Genomic DNA, 22,513 nt, shown 5'->3' on the forward strand with positions numbered 1-22,513 from the left:
CTCACAAAAACTTGAACTGCAAGTCTGGAGGAGATGGGATTGTGAAGAAAACTGAGTAACACCGGAAGCATGTCACGTACAGTAGGAAGTCCAGTATGTTAGTGGGGTATTTCATCAAATTTTCTTCAGCCAGCTATTTTTGGAGCGAACCATTAAATGAGTGATTCATCCTGCCCCAGAAAAAAATAAAACGAAATGAAAACATTGCCAAGTCAATTCTCCTCCTTCCTCTGTACAGAGATTCTAGTACAGCACACAGGATGCTGCCTATGGGAGATATGGTTATATATGGGCAAGACAAAAAGGAGGGTCAGTACCACCATGTCTGACTGTCACACACCTATTAAATTCACATACATAACACGAGGCTATGAGGTCTATGGCTCCTGCAACCACAGCTCCCTTACTGCAAAACAAGCTTGTCCTTTCCCAACTCTCAGCACCATGCCCAAACACATCTGGCTATTAGGTGCACAAGATGGGCAGGGAAAGACAAGAGGCAAGTAGAAAGCTTTAAACTGCAAGCAGAAAGCTTTAAATCTGCTTGGTTTACAGAACAGATGACATACATGAGGTCTTCTGATAAAACAGTAAGAATATTCAGATCTAGCATCAAATACATTGATCTGCAGTCAAACCCACTGCTTTTTAAAAATCACTATTGTAGTAAAATAGGAAAATAATACAGGTTTGTTAAATAAGTAAGGACACTGGTATCCTTTCAGAACATTGTTTACTATGATTATACATTCTAGGGCCTATGGTCTAAATCTATGGGCTACTCTTCTGTACATCCCTGTTCCCCAGAATATTCTCCTCTGACAGGCAGCTGAGGGCATTTTGCACTGACAGTTGTGAACAAATCTTTTTGGTAAGGCCTGGTTCAGAAGTGCCAGCACACAGGGAAAATACTGTGATTATTTTTCTTTATAACTGCGAGATTCAAGTTTCCATTTTCTGCTTCTGTAACCTCATGCGAGTTATCATCATATGTACAGAGGTTTAACAGCTCTCAAAGATATGACATTCAGTAAAAAATGTAAACCACACCAAATACTTGAAAAACAAGTAGGAGTTTGCCAAATTCACTACTGCAAGATGATAATGTAAATAATTTAGCAGATTTCAACACCAGCATTTAGGACTATCATTGACCTTATTCTCGTTTACACTCTGTGAGAGCATTCAAAGAGGTAGAATACACAGTGCAGGACATAAGCCACATGATTAATACCTCTGAAGTAGAAAAACACTACAGCCAGAGCAGTCATAAGTTACTAATCTAAAAATCTCTCCTATTCTCAAGCAAGATATCAGTCACTGTCAAAAATCTGATTCATCAGCTGTCCAGTCCACTTATCTGCTCCCATTCTCCTTCATTTTTTTCCTCAATTTTCCACTTTAATGAAAAATTCATATGGATCTAGAACTCAGTCTGTTTAAAATGCATCTGATTACCACTATATTTCTAACTCCTATTCCCTACCTTAACTACAAGAAGCCTTATGAAAGCTGAAGACACATCAAATAATTTTGTAAAGAGCACTTCTAACTTACTTAACAGCAATTTCCAGTTGACTCACTAGAGCTCATATCCACCTCTACGGTTACTGAAAAAAAGCACTCCTTTGCTCTTAATACATAGGAATTGTATGCCCTGTGCATAAAGCAATTGGATTCCTTCCCTCTTCACTACCTGCTTGCAATAAAACTTGCAGGAGAGCATAAACATTTGAGAATTGCCATATGAGAAAATAATGTTAGTAATTTACTATATCTTGCAATAGGTTTGTAGATACGGTTTTTCCTGACACCTATGCTCTAAGAAGTTTAGTCTGTATCCATTTACAGCATTACTCATGCAGGCACATCCTACAATTTTTAAAGAATATTTTTATAACTTTTATACCTGACCTGAAAATAAGTAAAATTTAGTATTTTCATAATATTTTATTTAAATGGCATTAAAGATGAAATGTGTTATTTTGTTTACCCTCCTATAAAATAGCAGCACTTGTTTTTTCAGACTTGTAACTAAAAATGCAGGAATTTAGAAATCAGACTAACTTTTCAGAACTGGGGATACTTTTAGCAAGTGATGATGCCTAACTAGCAAAAAAGCCAAAAAACTGATGCACTATATTGAAACACAAGTAAAACTATGTTGGTATCATTGTGAAGTTGCATAGACTACAGCTCTGCAATCAAACCCTGATGCATTTCTAATCAAGAGAAAAGGCTGCATGTCAACAACAACAACAACAAAAAAGCCACCATTCTTATTTATCAAACTAGAATTATCTTGAAACAAAGAGCCAAGCCAAGCGGAAAATGTAAATTGATTATTTAAGAGTCTATTGTGATTATTTCAGTTAACCACTCACAGACACTGAACTACTCACACTCACCTGGATAAGCCTATTTAAGGCATTCACACTAAGCAAACAAAAAAAACCAAATTGCCTTTTGATGTTGCTAGATATGATTCTGTACACATGAAGGTCCTTCAGTCAAAATACATACCCAAAGGAAAAATTTTTAAAGTGGTTCTTGATCTACATCTTCACTTTAAAAACTTGAGTATGTGGATTTTCATTAGATTGTCACAGTTAGAGCAAGATACTTGAGCAAGATTGTTTAAAATGCATTATATATCTTTAGAAATTTGAATAAAAAACTTCATGGCAGAAATAACAGACCTTGCACCATAATCTTATTCCATTAATATGATTTCAGCTGGGTTTAGGCTAATACACTAATCATTTCTGTGAAAATGGATTAAGACTATTCCTTTGTTCTTACTTATTGAACAAGCAGTACTAACATTGTATTTTAACTGAATTTAAAATGTTAGCTTAGATCTCATTTACCTTAGTCAATATATTCCAAGAAGGCTTAAAACCTTTTATGTCTTGTACTTAGCTGAATTGGTTTAGCTCCTTTCTAATGCATCAGACAATCTTAGATGCCCTTTTACCTTGCTCAAAACAACATACGAACTGTGTAGAAGTACAATTTCCCACAATTAAGTTGGCTTTCTTTTTATACTTACTGCTGAGACTGCAGACACGTATCAGAGATAATTCCTTACTCTTATATTCATGCATTAAATCTACACAGCAACAATCACCTTTGAAACAATAGTTCTATGCATTCAAATATATTAGGTTCTTAAAGCAGAAAAGTTAAGAGTAGGGTCTGAAAAAAAGAGGAAAAATTCTTTTTCCCAAGTCTGATACTTGAAAAAAGCATCAAAAGATAGAAGATGATTCCCAGGTAATGGTCACAGGATGTAGCAACTTGAAGCTGAGCTAGGGGTGGCAAGACTGCAGAACAGGAGAGGCACACAGTCTGAGTGCAGAGGTATTCAAGTTTTCGAGAGATTCTGGGGGCAAAGACTTTAGCAAAGTTTCCTGCAGCTGTAAATCTTTGAAATTACTGCATCTGAGCCCAAATGCAAGGACCTGCTTACAAGGATTCAAAAGGCAGAGAACAAGCTGTTTATCAACCCTTTTCCTATTTGGTATTATCTTGTCATGTAACTTGATTTAGATAAAATGGAAGAAATGCTTTTAATCCAATAAAATCTGGATTTTTTTGCATCTTATAGAAGAAATCACTATGAATCAGAAAACCTCAAAAGGTCCATCTTACAGCTAATCCAGTGTCCTGTTATGAGATCTGTAATTCGGATTAGGGTCAAAGTGTTTTAATGCATCTCGGTTTGCAAGCTATGAAATGCAATAAACAGGGTTTGTAATTTTGTGAGCTATTTTAAATACACCTTCAGTTTTCAAATCACATATTATGGTTATATGAACTCAGCTTATACATTTCTACTTGATTTCTATTGTGCTCATTAGCCTCATTAGCAAGATTACAATAATGCAGCTATATCAATTCCAGTTCCTCATTAAACTATTTTCTTTTATAACTTTCTTTTCAAAAACCTTTCAAGTAATACATAATACAACATCATTGTACCCAATCAGAACTAAAGGGCATTTATTTGTAATTCCTTCTTCATATATTTCCAGACAAGAATGACCTGTTTCAGGCATGGTAACTGATTGAGCTCACAGTAAAAAAACAATCAAAGAAATGCTTTCCATCCCTATTCATGAAGGTATGCTTCTCAATATTTTTGTTAATTATACCAGAAGTGCTCTTCCTGCTGAAAAATGCTTTTTACCTGAAACTCCATTCAATATCAAGACCCTACACCCTTAACCAGCAATCAGCTCTACCTTAGAACTTTACAGGTGCTTGGATCTTACTCACTGGTCAGTCCAGTGCGAAATGTGCTACCTGCTAGCACACATCAGGTGTGATCACAGTATGTTTGTCTCCAGCACCTGCTGTTAGACATGCTGCCTTTGCAAAGAGTTGGCTTCTAGATAATGGTCTCTGCAGGTGCTGACCCTCCAATTCCTCAGGCCTGCAGCCTCTTTCCAGTGGCCAGCACCAGCCTCTTACCCCACTTGCCTGGTACCTGAACTTGAAGTTTGCAAGTGTTCACACACAGGCACAGAGAGACAATGCACTCACGCTCAATAGTTGCAAATAGAACTTGGCAAGAATACAGAATAGCCTGCAGAGATCAAGTGAAGGCTCAGACAATCCTACTGCCCACCAACCTGCTCAACCATCAGCACATATGTGACTGCCCCTTTTTATTCACTTCTCCCCTGCTTCCTCAAGCTTGCTACACCCCAATCCGCCTTGATTTTTGTATTCCCCCAGTTTGGTCTGTGTCATCTAAACATCCCATAATGAGTTGTGTACAATATTCTGTCCCATCCCCAAGCTCTTTTCTCTCTGCATCCCGTGTCCTATACCCTATTATGCAATCACCCTTTACTTGCCTGGTATTCCTGGGAAAGAATCTTTTTCCTTGACCCATCTCAGTACTTTCCTTTGATGTACTAGAAGCTGATCACTGGCTCCCTTTTTACTGATTAAATTACTCCACTTCACCCCCTGCTGTTGCTCATCTGATTCTTACAGTCTTCATGTTTTAGTCAGTCTTACAACATCACACTGAATAGTGTTTCATAGAAACAACCTCTGAGTTAGGACATTTTACTCATGAGTTTTGGACTCATGCTCTGTGCTGGTATAATTTCTGTTATTATCACAAACAGAATCCTACAAAGACTTTATGAAATCTAAGCATACTATTTCTCTAGAGATGCATTTGAAAAAGCCTCTCAATTAGCTCCGCAGAAATTCAACCCTCTCCGTGACAGCTAACAAGACTGAAACAGCCCCACAGGTTTATTTTTCTTACTTCTGAATCAGCTTGCTGCTTTCATGAACTACTAGAGAAGTTAGGAGAGAGCTGACGAGTACTTTATCATCCTCATGTACATATACATAATTGTGTTTCACAAATGCAGAACTTAGTGAGAGGGAGAAATGTTTAATAAATACTTATGCATCATTAGCTACATGAATTTCTTCTGGCAGTCAGGGTATTTTTCCTCAATTCTGCTCTCATTTCAAAGTTAATCACTTTGAAACAATTACTTTAAAAGCTAAGTAATTTTAACTGACCATATACAATACCAAAATGGATTTCTCTTTACTTGGGCAAGCACCATTTTCTTTGTCTTCATTCTCCATACCATCATAATCTTTAATATGAACTATCAATAAACACTGCAGCCTCCATCTCAACTGGAAATAAGTCAAGCTTTTCCCTGCTTCTAATTCTCCTTTTTAAATAAATGTGAACCTATATGACTTTTCTGTATATTCTGAAATGGCACATTTAAATCATCCTTACAAAATGTAAAAGCCTTTTACAGCTTTGATCTTCACAGCTTCAAAGACGCCCAAGTTTTTAAACTGGCCCTTCAGAGTGATATTACAAGGCCTCAGATTTGTTTGCTCCATCATCCATTTCTACATTTATGCTAAGATTCAGCCCAACCTGTTTCATTTAAACAAAAATAATCCACTTCTGAACCAAAGAAAAAGAAACACTGATATCTACTTACAGTGTAAACTGAGGGTGAAATAGGTTAGTCAAAAAATCTGTATTTTCTCTTGAATAGAAGTCACCCGTGTTACTACTCTGTGTAATATACACTTTCTGCCTAGCACACAAGCCTGTAGTACCTTACTCTGACATGAAGTACAATATTCTCAAGTTGAGAGACAATACTTGCTGAGCAGAGAGGCAGGACAGATTTATTTTACAACAGTATAGTGGAATGCCTGGGGATAACCTCAGAACTGCCTCATTTTCTTCTAACTTCAGGTACCGATTTCATGAAAGAAAAATTTCCAGTAAAACTGAAACACAAGCTCATCCAGTTCCAATTCTTTTTTTGACAGAGCCAAGAGGCAATTCACTGCAGATGGGTTAACATTTCTGACTGATACATGTAAGCAATTTAGCATTAAAGAGCTGCCAGTTATTTGAACAACCAGGCAACTGGTAACTTTTCATCTGACAAAATTATCTAGTGTGAGAAACTTGTCAACTTCCTTCAAATTGTGTTGAAAGACCCTGCTTCTACCTCTACCATAGCTACAGCACTATTTACCTTTGAGTTAACTTGGTGAAGATCTAATTATGCAACACTATGAATGCCAGAGTCATAAAAGGTTCCACACAACTCTTCTAGCGCCAAAAGCAACTATCAAAATGTGATAAATTCAATGGTCCAAAGAAATATTCTTTTTAGCAAAAAAGGCACACAATCAATACCTAGGATAACTACAAATTTAAGCTGGAAGACACACAAAGTTGTTGCATGGCACTGGAACATTGCTGAAACATCTTATGGCATCTTAGCATCATCATCATCCATTTAAAACTTAAGCTCATGTTGGAGATTTTATATTGCCAGATTGCCAGTGACATCTAAAATAATTTTTTATGAAAAACATGCCAGTGACTTTACTCTTCAGTGAGATTTGCCCTTCTGACAGGATTTCCCACTACGCCGTTGCCCTATCTTGATTGTCACACACTGGAGTGAGATTAAGCACGTTCTAGCTTAAGCATGGTGAAATGAAACAGAACACACAAAAGCACTTGATGGCTTTAACCATGCTCCAGTACTTGCATTATTTTAGGAAAACAAAGTAAGGCTATTATTCAAAACAAGATAAGATTATTATTTTGAGCGACATAATTTAAAGTCTTTTCCCTCTTATCAGCTTCATCTTATCTAATCCTTATCCTTCTTTACATTCAGTTCCATGTATCAGTACCACTTAGCTAAGTGCATCCATTTTGTTCCTGCACATTTGACTGACTGTACACAATCTCCTAATAGTAATGTAATTTTCATATAACTTTTTACATGAGATTGTATATTTGCAGTTTTAATCACGCATGGTCCTGTGGTCTCAAATGTCTCAGAACTTCTTTTTCCTAAAGACAGCACCCACCCATAAGTAAGGCTGATTTAGGACATGCTTGTTTAAATGTGTCCATTTAATTTTGTTCAATATACAAATAAGCAGATGTAATGTTGTCTTAATTGTCTCAAAGTCACCAGGAAAAATGATGAAGCTTATCACAAGCTAAAAATGCCATCTGTTAATAAGTATTAACAACTGAAACCCAAGGCAGTATTATGTTTTGAACCGGCATGGATCAAAAGTGTAACAGTGGATCAATTAAAACTAAGCAAACTTAAACCAGCTTTCTGGTAAAAACAGTTTGGCAAGTTAAATAAAAACAATTTAACCAAATTTTTCAAGGTTTTCTCTTTTTTTTTTTTTTTTTTAATTGTTGTCAGATTCTTCTTGCATAGAATTTTTTAAAATTGCATTAAAATACTGTTCTGCTGCAAGACCAGAGTAGAGAGGATCAAGCTGATACAGTAAACACACACATGGCTGAAGAAAAAAAAGTGATATGCTTCCTGAACGCTGACTCCTTTTCCAACATCTGAAAGATAAAAACTTCCTTTTTTTTCCTGACAAAAAAGGGGTTTCTTTCATTGCTTCTACCTGCAATATCTGTTTCTTAATTTCTTTGTCTACAACTGCAAATACGTAATAAGAGCCATGAGAGATTAATTCCATTAAGTAAGACTATTTTTCATGGCAATCCTCAAACAGAAGAAGTCCTTTGTTACTTGCAAAAGAAATGAATAGCACCGTTTTGGGAAGAATCTAATTTGATTTGCTTTCCTCCAGATTAGCATTCAAAACAACCAAAGGACCCAAAATAATCTGATCTCTTCTGGAAGACTGAGAAGGTATGATTAGAAATGTAAAACCAGGCTGGGAGAGGTCCACAGACTGTAAAATGCAGACTGAGAAGCCTTAAACTCTTCACCCATTGTGGGGGCAGGAGGCAGGGAAACAGGTTGCCCTGTCTCTTATCACATATCCTAAATCCTGAGCTTTAATTCTTATCTGCTTAGTCTGAATTTATGAAAACAAGAACTAAGAGCATAAATAAGACTATGTATTCAATCAAAGAACAAAACAGGTTTTTATTTTTCTGTTCCCATGATATACATGATTTTTTGATTACAGTTTAAAGTAATATTTCATTTTATATAACAATCAGAAAGAAAAGATATTTCAAAAATAAATCACTCAGGCAAATAATGTTGTCTAGGGAAATGTTATTATCAACTGTTCAAGTGATTTAGCAAATTATCAACAATACAGTCTATCAAAACAAAAAACATTTAGACTATTTTTAAAAGGATTCTGTATTTAAATTATCATTCAGGTCAATATTTGTGAATCCATTTATGCTTACAAGTTAAAAGTAAACACTTAAAGAGATCACTTTCACCTAACTGGTGTTTAGGTGGACACTAGCTGTTCTGCAGGCTTTCATTTCTTCCATGCATTCTTACAGTGCTACTCAGTTCTAAAGAAGTGAAGAACACTACAGCACTCTTTGCTCCAACTCATTTCTACTTGTACAAAATTATTAGGATGATAACTTGTAATATTTTTTATAAGAAAATTACATCCCAGAGAAATAAGAGGGAGTAATAGTTTCTTTTGCTTCAATAGTCCAAGCAGGTTGATTTTTGTGGGAGTTTTAGGCTGTCTTTGGGGGAAAACAAACACACCATCCTAACAAGCTATGTTAAGCTCTTCCTAGTTGGTTATTGAGTATTTGACATTGCTTTTCATATAGGAAGGGGAAAAGCCACTAGTGTGACCTGCCCTCACTTTTGAGGGGCTCTCCAGTACATTTTAAAGGCAAATAAACCAATGTCTGTACCTCTAATAAAGGCCATCTGGTGCTGCCTGGTACCAGCTGACTGAGAGGCAGCAGCTCACTGTTACTGCCAAGTTTAATCTGCCAATTTAGTCTTCATTTTGGGGAAGAAAAACAGCATTTGATATACTACCATTGAAAAATAACCTCCAACTGAACCATTCCTGTCACTTGAAATAACTTTATACAAAAACAAGAGCCAGTTTCAAATTCAAAATGCAATATAATAAAACAAACTAACTCACAGTGTCATTTTGAACTTCAGTTAATCAAGTGTAACTGCTGCAGTCCTTCAGAACCATTAATCATCCAGGTATGTTCAGCAGAATGAAAAAAAATCTTTAAATTTGAGTGTTGATATTAATCAAAAATCTTTGAGTGTTGAGTTTGCAAATGCACAAGTACTTAGTGAGAAAAAAAAAGTAGTTTATAGTTCTTTATATAGTTCTTTATACCCTAACCATTTAACTTTACTGTCCCAGTACAACACAATCTTGTCCTAAAGGGGTTTACTTCCATACCTCAGAGGGTCCCCAACATGCAGTATTTTACAGAGAAAACATCACAATATTTTCATGACAGTACTCAACTCCTGTGAAAGCTCTAAACTAAACAGCAGAGAAAGCTACACAGTGCTGAACCCAAACACTTCCAAAGCATTCAGTGTCATGGACTTAGCTGAACTTTCTAATTCTGGGTATTAGAAATACTTACCAAGTTTTCTATGGACAGCTTTCCAAATAACTTCTGGCTTAATTCTGGGTTGTTACACTGTTGCATACCATGTTTTCTTTATTTAAAAATTAGATTTCATAAAAAGTTGAACCCTACAAAAATCTGAACATATAGGCACACCAATTTTCTTCTTCTTTACTCTGGGAGCACTCCAGAGCCTTACAGCATCATACCTAGTGATGCCTTTTTTATTTGAATTTGTACTGCGGAAGCACATAAACAAATATGTCTTGGAAAACTAAACAGTTCTGATCACTCTGAAATTCAAGAAGTCATTCATACAGCTCATTCCAGCTTCTCTGTTCTAAGTAGTGCAAAGCAAATGCCTTTACGAAATGAAATATTCCTTATATTCTTTGATGGCTTGTGAACAAAATTCCTCAGTTTACTCTGCTGCTGTTTTTATCCTTGGAGCACACAGTCTCCCCACATCACACACTAGCCCAGCACACTCCTGATTGCTCAGCCTGAAGGACCTCATCTCCCCCTTTTCTGTGCTTCCTTTCAGTGGAACCTCATCTCCCCCTTTTCTGTGCTTCCTTTCAGTGGAACCTCATCTCCCCCTTTTCTGTGCTTCCCTTCAGTGGAAAGCAGGTACAAGGCAGATGGAGTGCACACTGAGCCTGCTCCAACCTGCTGCAGGAAGAACAGCAAGGAGCTTACCTAAAGTGCTCCTCTGTGTTCCAAGAAGAAACTTTACCTAAACTATCTACACAGCTTAAATTTTGTTTCAGAAAACTCATACAAGGCTTTGAGAGCTCTCTCATGCACAAGTACAATACTTATGCTATGTATTCTTTTTTAAATCACCAAAGAATTCTAAATTGAACACATCCAATTACTCAAGGATGAACTAAAAAATTCTACTCATGCTAGAAATAAAAAAGGAGTTCAGAGGTTTACTCTGTTCCTGAACAGAGAACTTGTTCAGTCAACTTAAGCAGAAAAGAAAGGGGAAAAAAAAAAAGAAAATCATGGCTGATTTATGAAATTTCACTACCTTCAGCTGTGCAGAGGAGCAATTAATAAGCAGGGAAAGCTCTTCAGCAGCTGATGAAAGGGCAGGCAGGATGATGAAGTTTAGAATTGGCTAGTGAAAGTCTAGCTGTTTTTTCCTGCCTACAAATTAAAGCTTTTCTTCTGTAACTACCAACAAAATATGTAAGATTGGTGGCCAAACTACAGACTTTCTTCCCCTCCCCTCTAAGAAATTGCACTCTTGCAACATAAGTTGCAAGAGTTTTTAGTCAATTTAAAATCTCTTAATCTTAACTGCCTCTACAGAACATGTAAAACTTGCTTTCATACATGGCAGTCTGTCTTATGCTATTATCCTGCTGTTGGCCCATAGGAAACATTAAGAAGCACTCAATTAGCTCAGTTTGATTATTTATTCCTGCAATTCAACACATTTTTAATATTGCTAAAATTTGCACTTCTGTGTTTGCAAACAAGCTGGGCTTTGAGTGAACATTCAGCTTTAAATTACCTGGCCCCAGTTTTCATGTAATGAAAAATTACATAATAACTGTTACAGCAGTTTTCTTGCATTATTTTCCCTGTTTCTTCAAAGTAACTGTAAGGATAAGGCTTTTTTTAGGCAGAAGCACTAAGGAAACTTGAGATCTGCAATTATGGAAAGAGCATAGAGAGGGAGGAAAGACCCTGGGTAACTTATGCAAGTTTCTTAACTTTCTTCAGTTAGACTGAAAAAATCCTTACAGCTGCCAGTAGCTTGGCAATGTCATGTGTTTTATTAAGAGTTTTGCAGATCTGATGTGGAACATCTTATTGTTGGCTGCTTGTAATAAAATGCTAATCACAGGACTAGACTCAATCACTAGCTGACATAGTAAGATCTTGTTATATTACAAATTACCTAGTAATCTCAGCAAAATGAACAGCCCACAAAAACAGAGTCAAGCAAGTATCCTTGCTACTCACTATTCTGCAGTAGGTCTCTCTGATCTTGAGGAAATTCTACACTGTGTCTGAACTCTCCAATGTGAGAGACAAAAAAAATATTTCCCCAGAAACCAACTTCAAGCACATGATGATTCTTTACTGAAAAGCAATTTCAGTAAGAAAACTCATTATTATTAAATAAGTTAAAAGATTATGGTCTTTGTTTATCAAAGCATGATAATCAACAAAGTATCTTTTATGCCATAATTGCCTGACACAGTAATGTAATATATTAGGATCACAAGCTTACTACACCAATGCTAGAATCTTTCAGTAATATTTGAAAATGCAAAAGAAATCATGCTAGACATTTAGCTTGCTAAAGGCTAAGGACCTAGTTAGTGACAAGAGAAAGACTTAAATGGATGTAGGAGCAAATTAACTCTATGAAGCAGAGATAACATGAGAATTGAATGTGAACATTTTAAATTTTTAGGATGCATATTCTTGTTTTAAGAGCTAAGAAATTTAATCTCAACAAAAGACAAAATCGAAGTCATTAGGAACTGAAGACTTATAGGAGTACATGACACTTGAGAATAGATCTGAAGTTTTCTCTAGTAAAAAGATGAATTCTTTTTACCAGTTTAAGACCTCTAATGTTTTCCATCTTTATTGATTCTTCTATAGGATAGTTAAAACACTGCTTGAATTACCTTAATCTAAAAGAAGTCTCAAAATTGTGACAGAACTGCAAACTGCTTGCTCACATATCTTTAATTAACTTCCCAAGCCTGGAACAACTAGACTGGATATCAACCATGCCTGTACTAAAGGCAACCTGTGACTTTCAATATGAAGTGTGCAGACTTCTCATATTGTTTCCTCCTCCAGGAACTGTGAAAAATAACCATCTACTGCTTGATGTGTTTGCTGAAAACATGATAAATACTATGGTCAAGATGCCTGCACTCCCCTGCTGATTCAGGAGGCAGTATTTAAAACATCCTACAGCCAGTCTCTACCCGGATGTGAAGTGTATCATTATTACTGAGATACTAATGTTTATCAGCTCCCTAAAGCAGAAACACACTGCAAAAGCAGTAATGTATTATTCCATGTATGAAAAGAAAATCTTTGTTTTCTACCTCACCAACACTGTCCAGCAGAAATAAACATATGCTACAGCTCTCCTTCATTTGGATTATAGAAAGCAACTAGACTTTTAAGATATATAAAATTTACAGTGTGAAAGCAGGTTATTTTGAATGAATGATCCTTTAAAAGCTCAAGCTTGAAGAATGTCTTAAATTAAAAAGATGACACAGAGATGAGTTCCATTTGAGCAGTCAATGCTGACACATTAATAATGAAATAAAATATGCTGCAGTGCTTCAAACATTTTGCAGCTGTTACAACAGCACGATTATCTAATACAGATATATTTACCAAATTCCACATTTTGTAGTACAAGCCTTTAAAATCAAAATACTTCTTTTTATTTGTCTAATCATTAACTGATAATCTAATGACTTTTCAAATGTAAATCTAATCAGTGGCATTAGAACTGGCTTTTTATTTCAAGTGGTAGGATAATCCCTCAGCTGTAACTATGCTCTGTTGTCACTTCCCCTCACTTAACCAAATATTTCCAGCCACATAACAAAGTTCACGCATCCTTACAAAGTGAGACCCTCTCTCCCAGTCCAAAAGTAGATTTCTGGGCTCTAGAAAGATAATGTTTCCAAACCACAGCAATGTTTTTAGCCTTTATAACTAAAGTATATTATTATAAGGACCAAAATAAAACATTTAACTTGGGTGGACACCCCCATAAGGCTTCAGTAATCAACGATTCTAATATTTTTATTCCCATCCATAATTTTTCTTTAACCTTGTACCACATCAATAACAATAGCTCAGTGAAGCAGCAGGAATTGTCATAAGAAAACCTGCTTCTGCACTAACTCATTCTAAACTTGCTTTCTAATTTAAGAAAAATTATATTCCTATTGGGGAGGGGCTTTTTCTCCCCCTCCAAGTATGTATATATATTTTTTTGTAGCTTGTTTTATTATGTAAAATGAAAAAATACTCTATTTGAAAACTGAATTAGAAATACATCTGCAATCATAGTCTGTGAACACACAACATTTTTCATAATTGTAACACAGCAATATGGGGGAATAAACTGACAGATGGAGACTCCAAGGCATTCTTCAGACTACACTACAGACATCAACATATTAATGGATTCACAAGATCAGAAAGACAATATTTCTATTAAAAGAGATTAATTTATTTAATACTAAAATTACTCATTTAATTTTTGTTTAATATTAACTCTGCAGAACTGCACATGAAATTTTAATTGTACCTACACTGCTAAGGCTGCTCATTATGCTTTACCCTGGCTGTGGAAAGAAGCCCCTTAAGTTGTTTCCTTGTCATGTTTTGTTGACATGATCTTAGTCGGAAATTTTTAAGTTACTTAAAATTACTAATTAAATTCTACAGATTTTACATTTCTGTTTAAAATATATTAATTTATCAAAGAGAGTATTAGATGATTATAGAGGACTCAATAAAACTGACATTTTCTGTGCAAGAACAGCAGTGGTCCATGACCCTGAGGTTTTAGCTCAGCTGGTCAGAGCATGGTGCCACCAACACCAAGGTTGGGGGGGTCAATCCCCATACAGGCTGTGCATTTAATAGATGGACTTGATGATTCTTGTGGGTCCCTCCTAACTCAGGACTATCCTATGATCTTAAAAATCTTCATTAGATTTATGGTCTGAGCCTAAACTTCAACAAAGCTTAACCCATTTCCGTCTTCCCCTGAACACATTCCTCATCACATGGCCAACCAACCTTTGTATGCAAGCAACAGCACAAGCAAACAATTCATGTGGATTAACCAGATCACAACTCATATACACATACACACTGATTTTTTCCCCAAATCTCTGAACATATCTAATACTATGTGCCATTTTTAATTAAGTGGAAAAAAAGAAACTCTTCTTACCTTTTCAGCTGTTAACTGTTTTGATGGTTTTTCTGATTCTTTCTCTCTCTTTTTCTCTTCTTTCTTTTTTTCTTTTTCCTTCTGCAAAAAGAAAAAGCATTTTGCTAGCACCCAATTTGCAACCATATTGAATGTCTACAGTCACACAGACTATAAACAAAGATCTTCAGTTACTCCATTTTAAATCATAGTTTATGCTTTTATCTGCTCTCCTTCCAGAAGTGACTAATTTTGCTAAAATACTAATATTAAAAATATTGTGACTTTTAGATTAAATTCAAGAAATTCACTTTTTTACCTGCTCATCTGCTTTTCTGCTTAATAAGCAGAAGGAAAAAAGAACCAGTATTGATTCTCCTAAGCTAAGCAGAGCTGAAGAGAAAAAATAATCTGCAAGTATAAGTATCTCTGTTAATTCTGATAGCCTCTGTCATTGAGGGTGGATGTCAGCTGCTTTGACCAAAGAACTAGATTAAGGTAAATTGCATTCTGCTTTCTGCAGAAAGGTACTAATTTTTAAAAGCCAATCTAGTAGTCCTAAAAAATACTCCTGAATGTAAAAAAGTTGCCTTGGGCCATATGACAGGCCAGCTGAGTCATGAGACATTATATTGTTCCAGAAAGTGAAAATATAAAGATCCCTTTACTTTGAATGCATCATAATAACATTACAGATACTTCTTCACTTCAATTTTTGATGAATGAATGTGCCAAAATTACTGACCCATCTGACTGAAGCAAAGCATAAAATATGCCTTAAGGAATAACATGAAGAAGATTCAGACTTGCTAGGTTAGCAATTGCTTTGACAAAGTGTTAGTCTGCCTGCATTTACCTGGTACACCTACAGAGTAGTACTAGTGAGTATATTTCAACACTAAATGGATGAAACTGTAGCTCCTAAATGTTCTTTTGGCCATTAGACTTGCACCTGTTTGTTCAAAGCTTCAAAACAGCCTTGTTTCAGAAAAAGCTACTGTTTACAAGTTTCCCAATATTAGGCAGAAGGTTGAGAGGCTAGATCTGTCCATGCAGCTCCAGTATTAAAAATAAAACAGTTAATAGTTTGTGACAGTAAGGAATATTTGTGAGGTTTGTATTTTTTTTTTTTAATATCCAGTACATCCAATTTAAAAATTTTTATAGCACGCTATTCACTTAATATAGTTCTAACACTCAGATGAAGGTTTGGGTTTTTTGTTGTTTTGGGGGTTTTGTTTGTTTGTGGTTATTTTTTGGAGGTGACTGGACACAGAGGGATCCAAGTAACACATTCTTCAAAACTTCCAGTAATTCATTTTCAAACATTTCACCATATTTACCAGATTGATTTGGGCTACTCAAGTCCCAACTAATCCATGTGAATTATTTCACCAGGCATTAACCTGAACACTCAGTTCCTGGCAAATCAGACTATCACACCAAGCACCTGCATACAAGCAACAGAAAGCAATGACCACAGTCATGAAACCCCAATAAGGAAATTTGGGACATCTGTTTTGATGAAAAGAAACAGAGGCCAGCTTAGATTTCACTGAATAAAAGAAAACAAAAGTGAACACAGTGGTCCAAACGAGAGGCCTTGCCAATGCTGTATCTCACCTGTGATAATGCAAGGTGTTCAAGAAATGTCTGTATGACTGGGACAAACACAGAGCAGTATTTTATTTTGAGGTCACATAATAACCTGAGGCTTGCACTCTTACTGAACTAGGATTACAAATGCATAGCCATGCCTTTCAATGAAGCTCAGCCTTTCTTCCACTACTGTTTCACTGACCCTAGTACTAACCTGCATTCTGGTATACACACAAATTACACTGCCAGAGCAACAACTTTTTGAAGTCTTCCCTTTTCTGTACCCACATCCCGCTCCAACCTTCTCAAGCTGAATAATTTAAATAAATGCAATCTCTTGAAGACAACTGCATCAAAGGAAGTGTGACCAGCTGATCAAGGGACATGATTCTCCTCCTCTGCTCTGCTCTCACAGACCCTTCCTCTGCAGTTGGGGCCCCCAACATCAGAAGGACATGGACCCACTGCAGCCCAGAGAAGGGCCCAAAAATGACTGGGGACTGGAGCACCTCTCTCTGAAGACAGGCTGAGAAAATTGGGGTTGTCTGAGTCTGGAGAAGAAAGAAGACTCTGGGACACTTCACAGCAGTCCTCCCACAGTAGTACCTCAAGAGAGCTTCAGGAACAATGGGTAAGGACTCCAGCAGGACAGTGACAGGAGAAGGGGGAATGGCTTTAAACTGAAAGAGAGCAGGTTTAGATTACAAACTAGGAAGAAATTTTTTACTGTGAGGATGGTGAGGGACTGGAACAGATTGCCCAGGGAGGCTGTGGATCCCCTACCCCTGAAAGTGTTCAAGTCCAGGTTGGATGGGGTTTTGAGCAACCTGTTCATAGCAGGGGGCTGGAACTTGATGATCTTTAAGGGCCCTTCCAACTCAAACCATTCTATGACTCTACAATTCTATGATTTGATTCCTCTCCTCCCAGGAAAGGTTGTTTGAAGTGTCATGCAAGTACTCTTACTTTTCAATCACAGTACCTTAAATTTCCTTAAATATATTTAAGGGAAAGCAGAGGTAAAGTTTTTGCAGTTTTTCAGTATGTTCTGATTTTCAGTTCGACTTCAATGTACTTTTAAAGTATGTTTTGTCAAAGAAACCTCACTTCTGGAGTAAAAAGTATCTGGAAACATTTCTTTTTCAAGGATTCAAGAACAAGGAGGGTTTGCAGCTACTATCATATGGCAAACACGCTGTAAAGGTGACCAAATATAAATATATGCTTCTTGTTGCCCTTAATAAATCTCTAAAAACTTAATAGTGAATATATTAAGACTTAAAATAAACTGTCCTCCACACCTCACAGAGTCTACAGAAAGAGTCTTGATTCTCAGCAACTTTATCTTCATTCATTTTCACTGTGGACTTGAAAAGCCACAAGTCCTTCATCTTCACACTTCTTGATTTCAATATTCAAGCTCTCTGCCTCAGCTCCATTAGATAAAAATGAATTCAGACTAAATAAAAACATTTCTCAGATGTTGCATTGATCATGTCAGAGCTTCAACTCAAGTGCTTCATTACTTGCAAAAGCAGTCAAAAAGCACTATGAAGATAATAAAATTAAATTGACTTTATACTGGTCTTAAATTGTAAGCAAAGATTATTAATTTTTTTCCAAGTTTCATTTCTAATAACATGGCATTCTAGTTACACAGAAGAACTTTCAAGTGTGAATGCACCAAGAGAGGTAGATAAGAAAGTAAAGGCAAGCTTCATTCCTAGTGGCTGCTGCTACTCCTTGTACAACTTAAAACACATGACAAATTGAACAAGGCTTGTGATCTTAGTCCATGACACTGACATTTAAATTTTAATTTATGTTTAAATATAGCTGAACTAAAATAATTTATAACTTCTGTCCAATTTTTTTTGTATTTAGAAGGAAAAAGCTTGATTTATGTTCACATCATAAATTATTTCATATATTGTATAGTCTCAATTTAGAATGAAGTATCTAAAAGAAACTAACACTGGATATTCACATTCTAAATATGCACTTTATTATTGTTGCAAATTATGACATTTACTGAAAGGTGATATAAATGATGCCTCATCTACAACTTGCTTGTGTTTTATGCTTCTCAAAGACCCATCTAAACAGTAAATGTGTTAGCACACACACATATCCCAGCCAGAAAGATATTAAAACCAGTATGAGTCAAATTAATTCTACATTTATCTCCAAGGAGAATGAACTAAATGGATGGAACAATACTGATAATTTAGAACCTGGAACAAGCAAGTAATACCAAAAAAGATGCCAGAAATTATTTCTGATGAGACAGGACAGTATCACTCATACCTATTAGCTGAGAATTAAGTGGGTTTTCCACAATTCTGTGACAGTAAATCAGAAGTGAACCAGAATTTTGACATACAAACACCAAGAAGTGAAAACCACACACATACTTTGCAGTTCTGCTGGGTCTTTTCATTTAGCTAGTCCAAGAAAAAAGGAGAGATGTATTTCAAATGTGTGAAAGATTAACAGCAATTCAAACACTCAAGTTACCTCAGTGAAATTACTCTATAGACATGTAAACATTTGTGCAAAGCAGTAACCTGATAAGAGTTACACCCAAAATCAATATACCTCTGCTTTGCTCTTCTCAGCAGCAGCTTGCAGAGAAGGAGAAGATGCCAAAGGCTGAGCAGCATCAGATGATATCTGTACAAAATAGAGGAAAGAAATGAGAAAGAAAATAAGCAAGAACAGCTGGGAAGGGAGGCAGTAGAGGCCGCTAAGAGACATGACTTTCATTCCTTTTTTTTTAATAATATTGATGGAAGGGGTTACACGACATAGAAGAAACATAAAGAGGAGACAAAGTTGTTTTTTTTTTTTTCCTGAGTACAGTATTGTATTTAAAATGTTTCAGGTAGGAAAGTGTGACTTATAATGAAATTCACTAGGAGAGAATGGAAGAAAATGGACCTGGATAAGATCATATCAAAGGCCTAAGAAAAATAATTAGCTTTCATCCATTGTTCAATTTTTATCCAGTGTAACTACTGAAATATTAATGTCCTGAAGCATGAAGGCAGACTGTCCCAGAGGAGGGGGAGAGAAGAGAATGCCTTTGTTCTTGTTCAATGCAACAGAATATTTTTATTAAGAGGAATGCAAAATAACTCTGAAAGTTATACATTAATTAAAGTTCTAATTAACTCTTCTCTAAGAGCACTCCAAGTACATAAAGAGCTTAGGGTTAATATAAAGCCACATCTTAGCAGCAGGTTGAAGGATCTCAGACAACTGACATTCTTTTCTAGGAATTGGTATGTAAAATTGCTATTAGCACCACTAGACTTCCAGAATTCTCCAAAAGGTGTAACTTAAATATGCAACAAATACAGCTTGCTCAAAAAAAAAAAAAAGGATTTCCCTAAAGGCATTTTCATACATATTCCTATCCAATTTTTTTATGCATAGCTGATTATTTTAATGGAAACATTATCTTTCTATTTCCCTTATAAAAACAAAACTGAAATAATTTTCTAAATACGTAGAAGATCTTCAGAGCTATAAAGCTGACACTTCTACACTATTTTGTGTCACATCTATTATCTAGAAGGAAAATTTAGAAAGAAATGAAGCTATAACAGAGTAGGTCATTATGTTGGACCAAAATAAGCAATTTAAATGACATGTTTTTACTTAGTTTAAAAAAAGAAGCTCACACTAAATGGAAACTGAAAGCTGATAAAAAACCCCATCATATGTCATGTCTAAATACCCCATATTTCTTACAGAAAATCCTACCATTTTCTTTACTTATACAGCTGGAATATTCATAGAATTTACATATTTAGTATTTTTACAAAAAAACCCTATGTCTATGCTGGAAGGTGGTGCAGAGTTGCAGGAAAGATATTTATAAAGTTAATTTTAAAACCAAATTTTACCTGCAGAAATATGAAACAGAATTCTCATTTTTAAATTTACTGCTTTAAAATCCTTGGGTTATTAGCAGAGTTATGGATAAACCTGCTGCAATGATGCAGTTTCACAAACAGTAGCATTCTGTTGCTATAGGAACATGGGATCCTGTTTATTCTGACTGCACCACATTGTAACCAAATAATGCCGGAAAAATGATCAGGTGACTACACAATACCCTGAACTGTGTACTCGAACATCATGCTTCTGAGCTTTCAATTAGATAAAAATGTGTAAAATTCTGATAATGAATCATCATCTTTCAAGCTGCTAACAAGTGAGATTTTTGGTTTCGGTTTGGAGTTTTTTCATTCTTTTGTATACTTCAGATTTTAGGAGAATTTAAGCTTGATAGCACTCACAGGTGAACAGCAGGTAACACCAGCAAGCACCTACTTGCCAGCCAGAACATGGAAGACAGAATTTCATTTGGGGGTTAGGGGGAAAATCAGCACTGTAGGTGTTTGTCAATTTCCATCCTCCCATAATAGTTTTTAATCTTCAAATCCTCTTCATATGATAAAGGATTATCTAACCTAGAAGAAGGTAATTCGATGAAGGCCTGAAAGCAATTATTATAGTTTTGCCAATCAAGTAATGGAATCACAGAACTAATGAAGAAGTGTCATGCAAGCTGTCAGACAGAGCTGTGAGACAGAGTAAAAAGCAGTTGCTGTCTAGCCTGGGATATGGAACAGGATATGGAACAAGTTGAGAAATGCTCAAGCATAATTTTTAAAGACAGCCAGCATCACTACAACCACTTCAGGCAAGAAAGAGCACTTGAAAGCACACTTCACACATGCAAATATTCAACTAAGCCAGAGAACAAAAGACATATGACTGGAGCTAATCTTTAAGAGAAAACACATTACAATGTGTAAAGAACAGATTAAGTTTCCGTAATGCAAGCAACAGTACAAGGTTGAGCTGCTGAACATCTTTATCATCACTGCATCACGTTGAATTTGTTATCTACTAGGCTGCACCAGATAAGGAAAGCTGAATGAAAAACTCAAATGAAACCGAGTGGCTATACAAAGCTAAACATGTAAATATTGTCTACCTAGAATTTTGCAAAGACATTGACACCATTTTCCAGAGCATTCTCCTGGAGGAACTTGCTGCTCATGGCTTAGACAGGAGCACTATTCTCTGGGTACACAGGGGCTGTGTGGCCAGGCCCAGAGAGCAGTGGTGAATGGAGTCACAACCAAAAGTGGGGCTCCCTAGGGTTTAGTAGTGGGGCCAGTCCTGTTTAATATCGTTCTTTATGCAGGATCTGGATGAGGGGATGGAGTGCACCATCATTCAGTTTACAGATGTTGGGCAGGAATGTTGATCTGCTGAAGGACAGGAAGGCTCCACAGAGAGATCTGGACAGGCTGGATCAGTGGCCCAAGGCCAACAGTACAGGGTTCAACACAAGGAGGTTCCATCTCTTGCACTTGGGACTCTTGGAGATGAGTGACTGGAAAATTTCCCTGGGGGAAAAGGATCTGGCAATGCTGGTTGACAGCCACCTAAATTTCTCCATGAAAATCCAAAAAGCAATTTTCTACCCTACTCCAGAATCCAAATGAAAAAGCACACTCTGACAACATGTTTGCACTATGCTCTGAAAAGCAGTCAACTAAAGACATCTTTGATTATAGGCACCTTAAAGTATCAAATAGTGACCTCTGTAACTAATCACACATACTGCCAGAAAAATAATAAAGTTGGGTGATTGTGTGCATTACCAATGTACTGCAGAATGACAACTAGCATATGAATACATCATTTAAACTTTTAACTTAGGAGTAGTTACATCTTTTGATTAAGAAACTCAGAATTGCCTAAAACAAAGAAGGATGGAAATGAGCTGTCTCTGAAGTTTTCACATTTCTCCACAAGATTTTGATTGCATTTCAGACCAGAAGACTTGAAGTCTTTTTTTTTTAGCAATTCTTAAATCTTCTTCCATTGTTTATGTTTTGTGACTCATTTTTAGAAAGAGGTTACAGCAAAAATAACCATTCTGCACAATGAAATTCAATACTCTCTTTAAAGCATCTGCTACCTTTAGTGCTGAGCAAGAAATTACATACACATGCAACAGTACT

The 22,513-nt window shown here is 36.1% G+C and overlaps 1 protein-coding gene across 4 annotated transcripts in view; it reads right to left on the bottom strand.

Moving 5' to 3' along the window:
- The window catches only part of SMAP1 (small ArfGAP 1), a 91,477-nt gene that overhangs the window by 29,249 nt on the left and 39,715 nt on the right, over positions 1–22,513 (bottom strand). For 2 of the 4 annotated variants that reach the window (XM_063152968.1, XM_063152967.1), the window contains exons 5-6: positions 19,062–19,136; positions 14,886–14,966 (exon numbers count right to left, since the gene is read on the bottom strand). In XM_063152968.1, coding sequence (XP_063009038.1) covers positions 14,886–14,966; positions 19,062–19,136 — 156 coding nt within the window. The remainder of the gene's footprint in view (positions 1–14,885; positions 14,967–19,061; positions 19,137–22,513) is intronic. The other 2 variants (XM_063152970.1, XM_063152969.1) reach the window with 1 other exon arrangement.

This window comes from Melospiza melodia, chromosome 3, assembly GCF_035770615.1.
Source record: "Melospiza melodia melodia isolate bMelMel2 chromosome 3, bMelMel2.pri, whole genome shotgun sequence".
Taxonomy (NCBI): Eukaryota; Metazoa; Chordata; class Aves; order Passeriformes; family Passerellidae; genus Melospiza; species Melospiza melodia.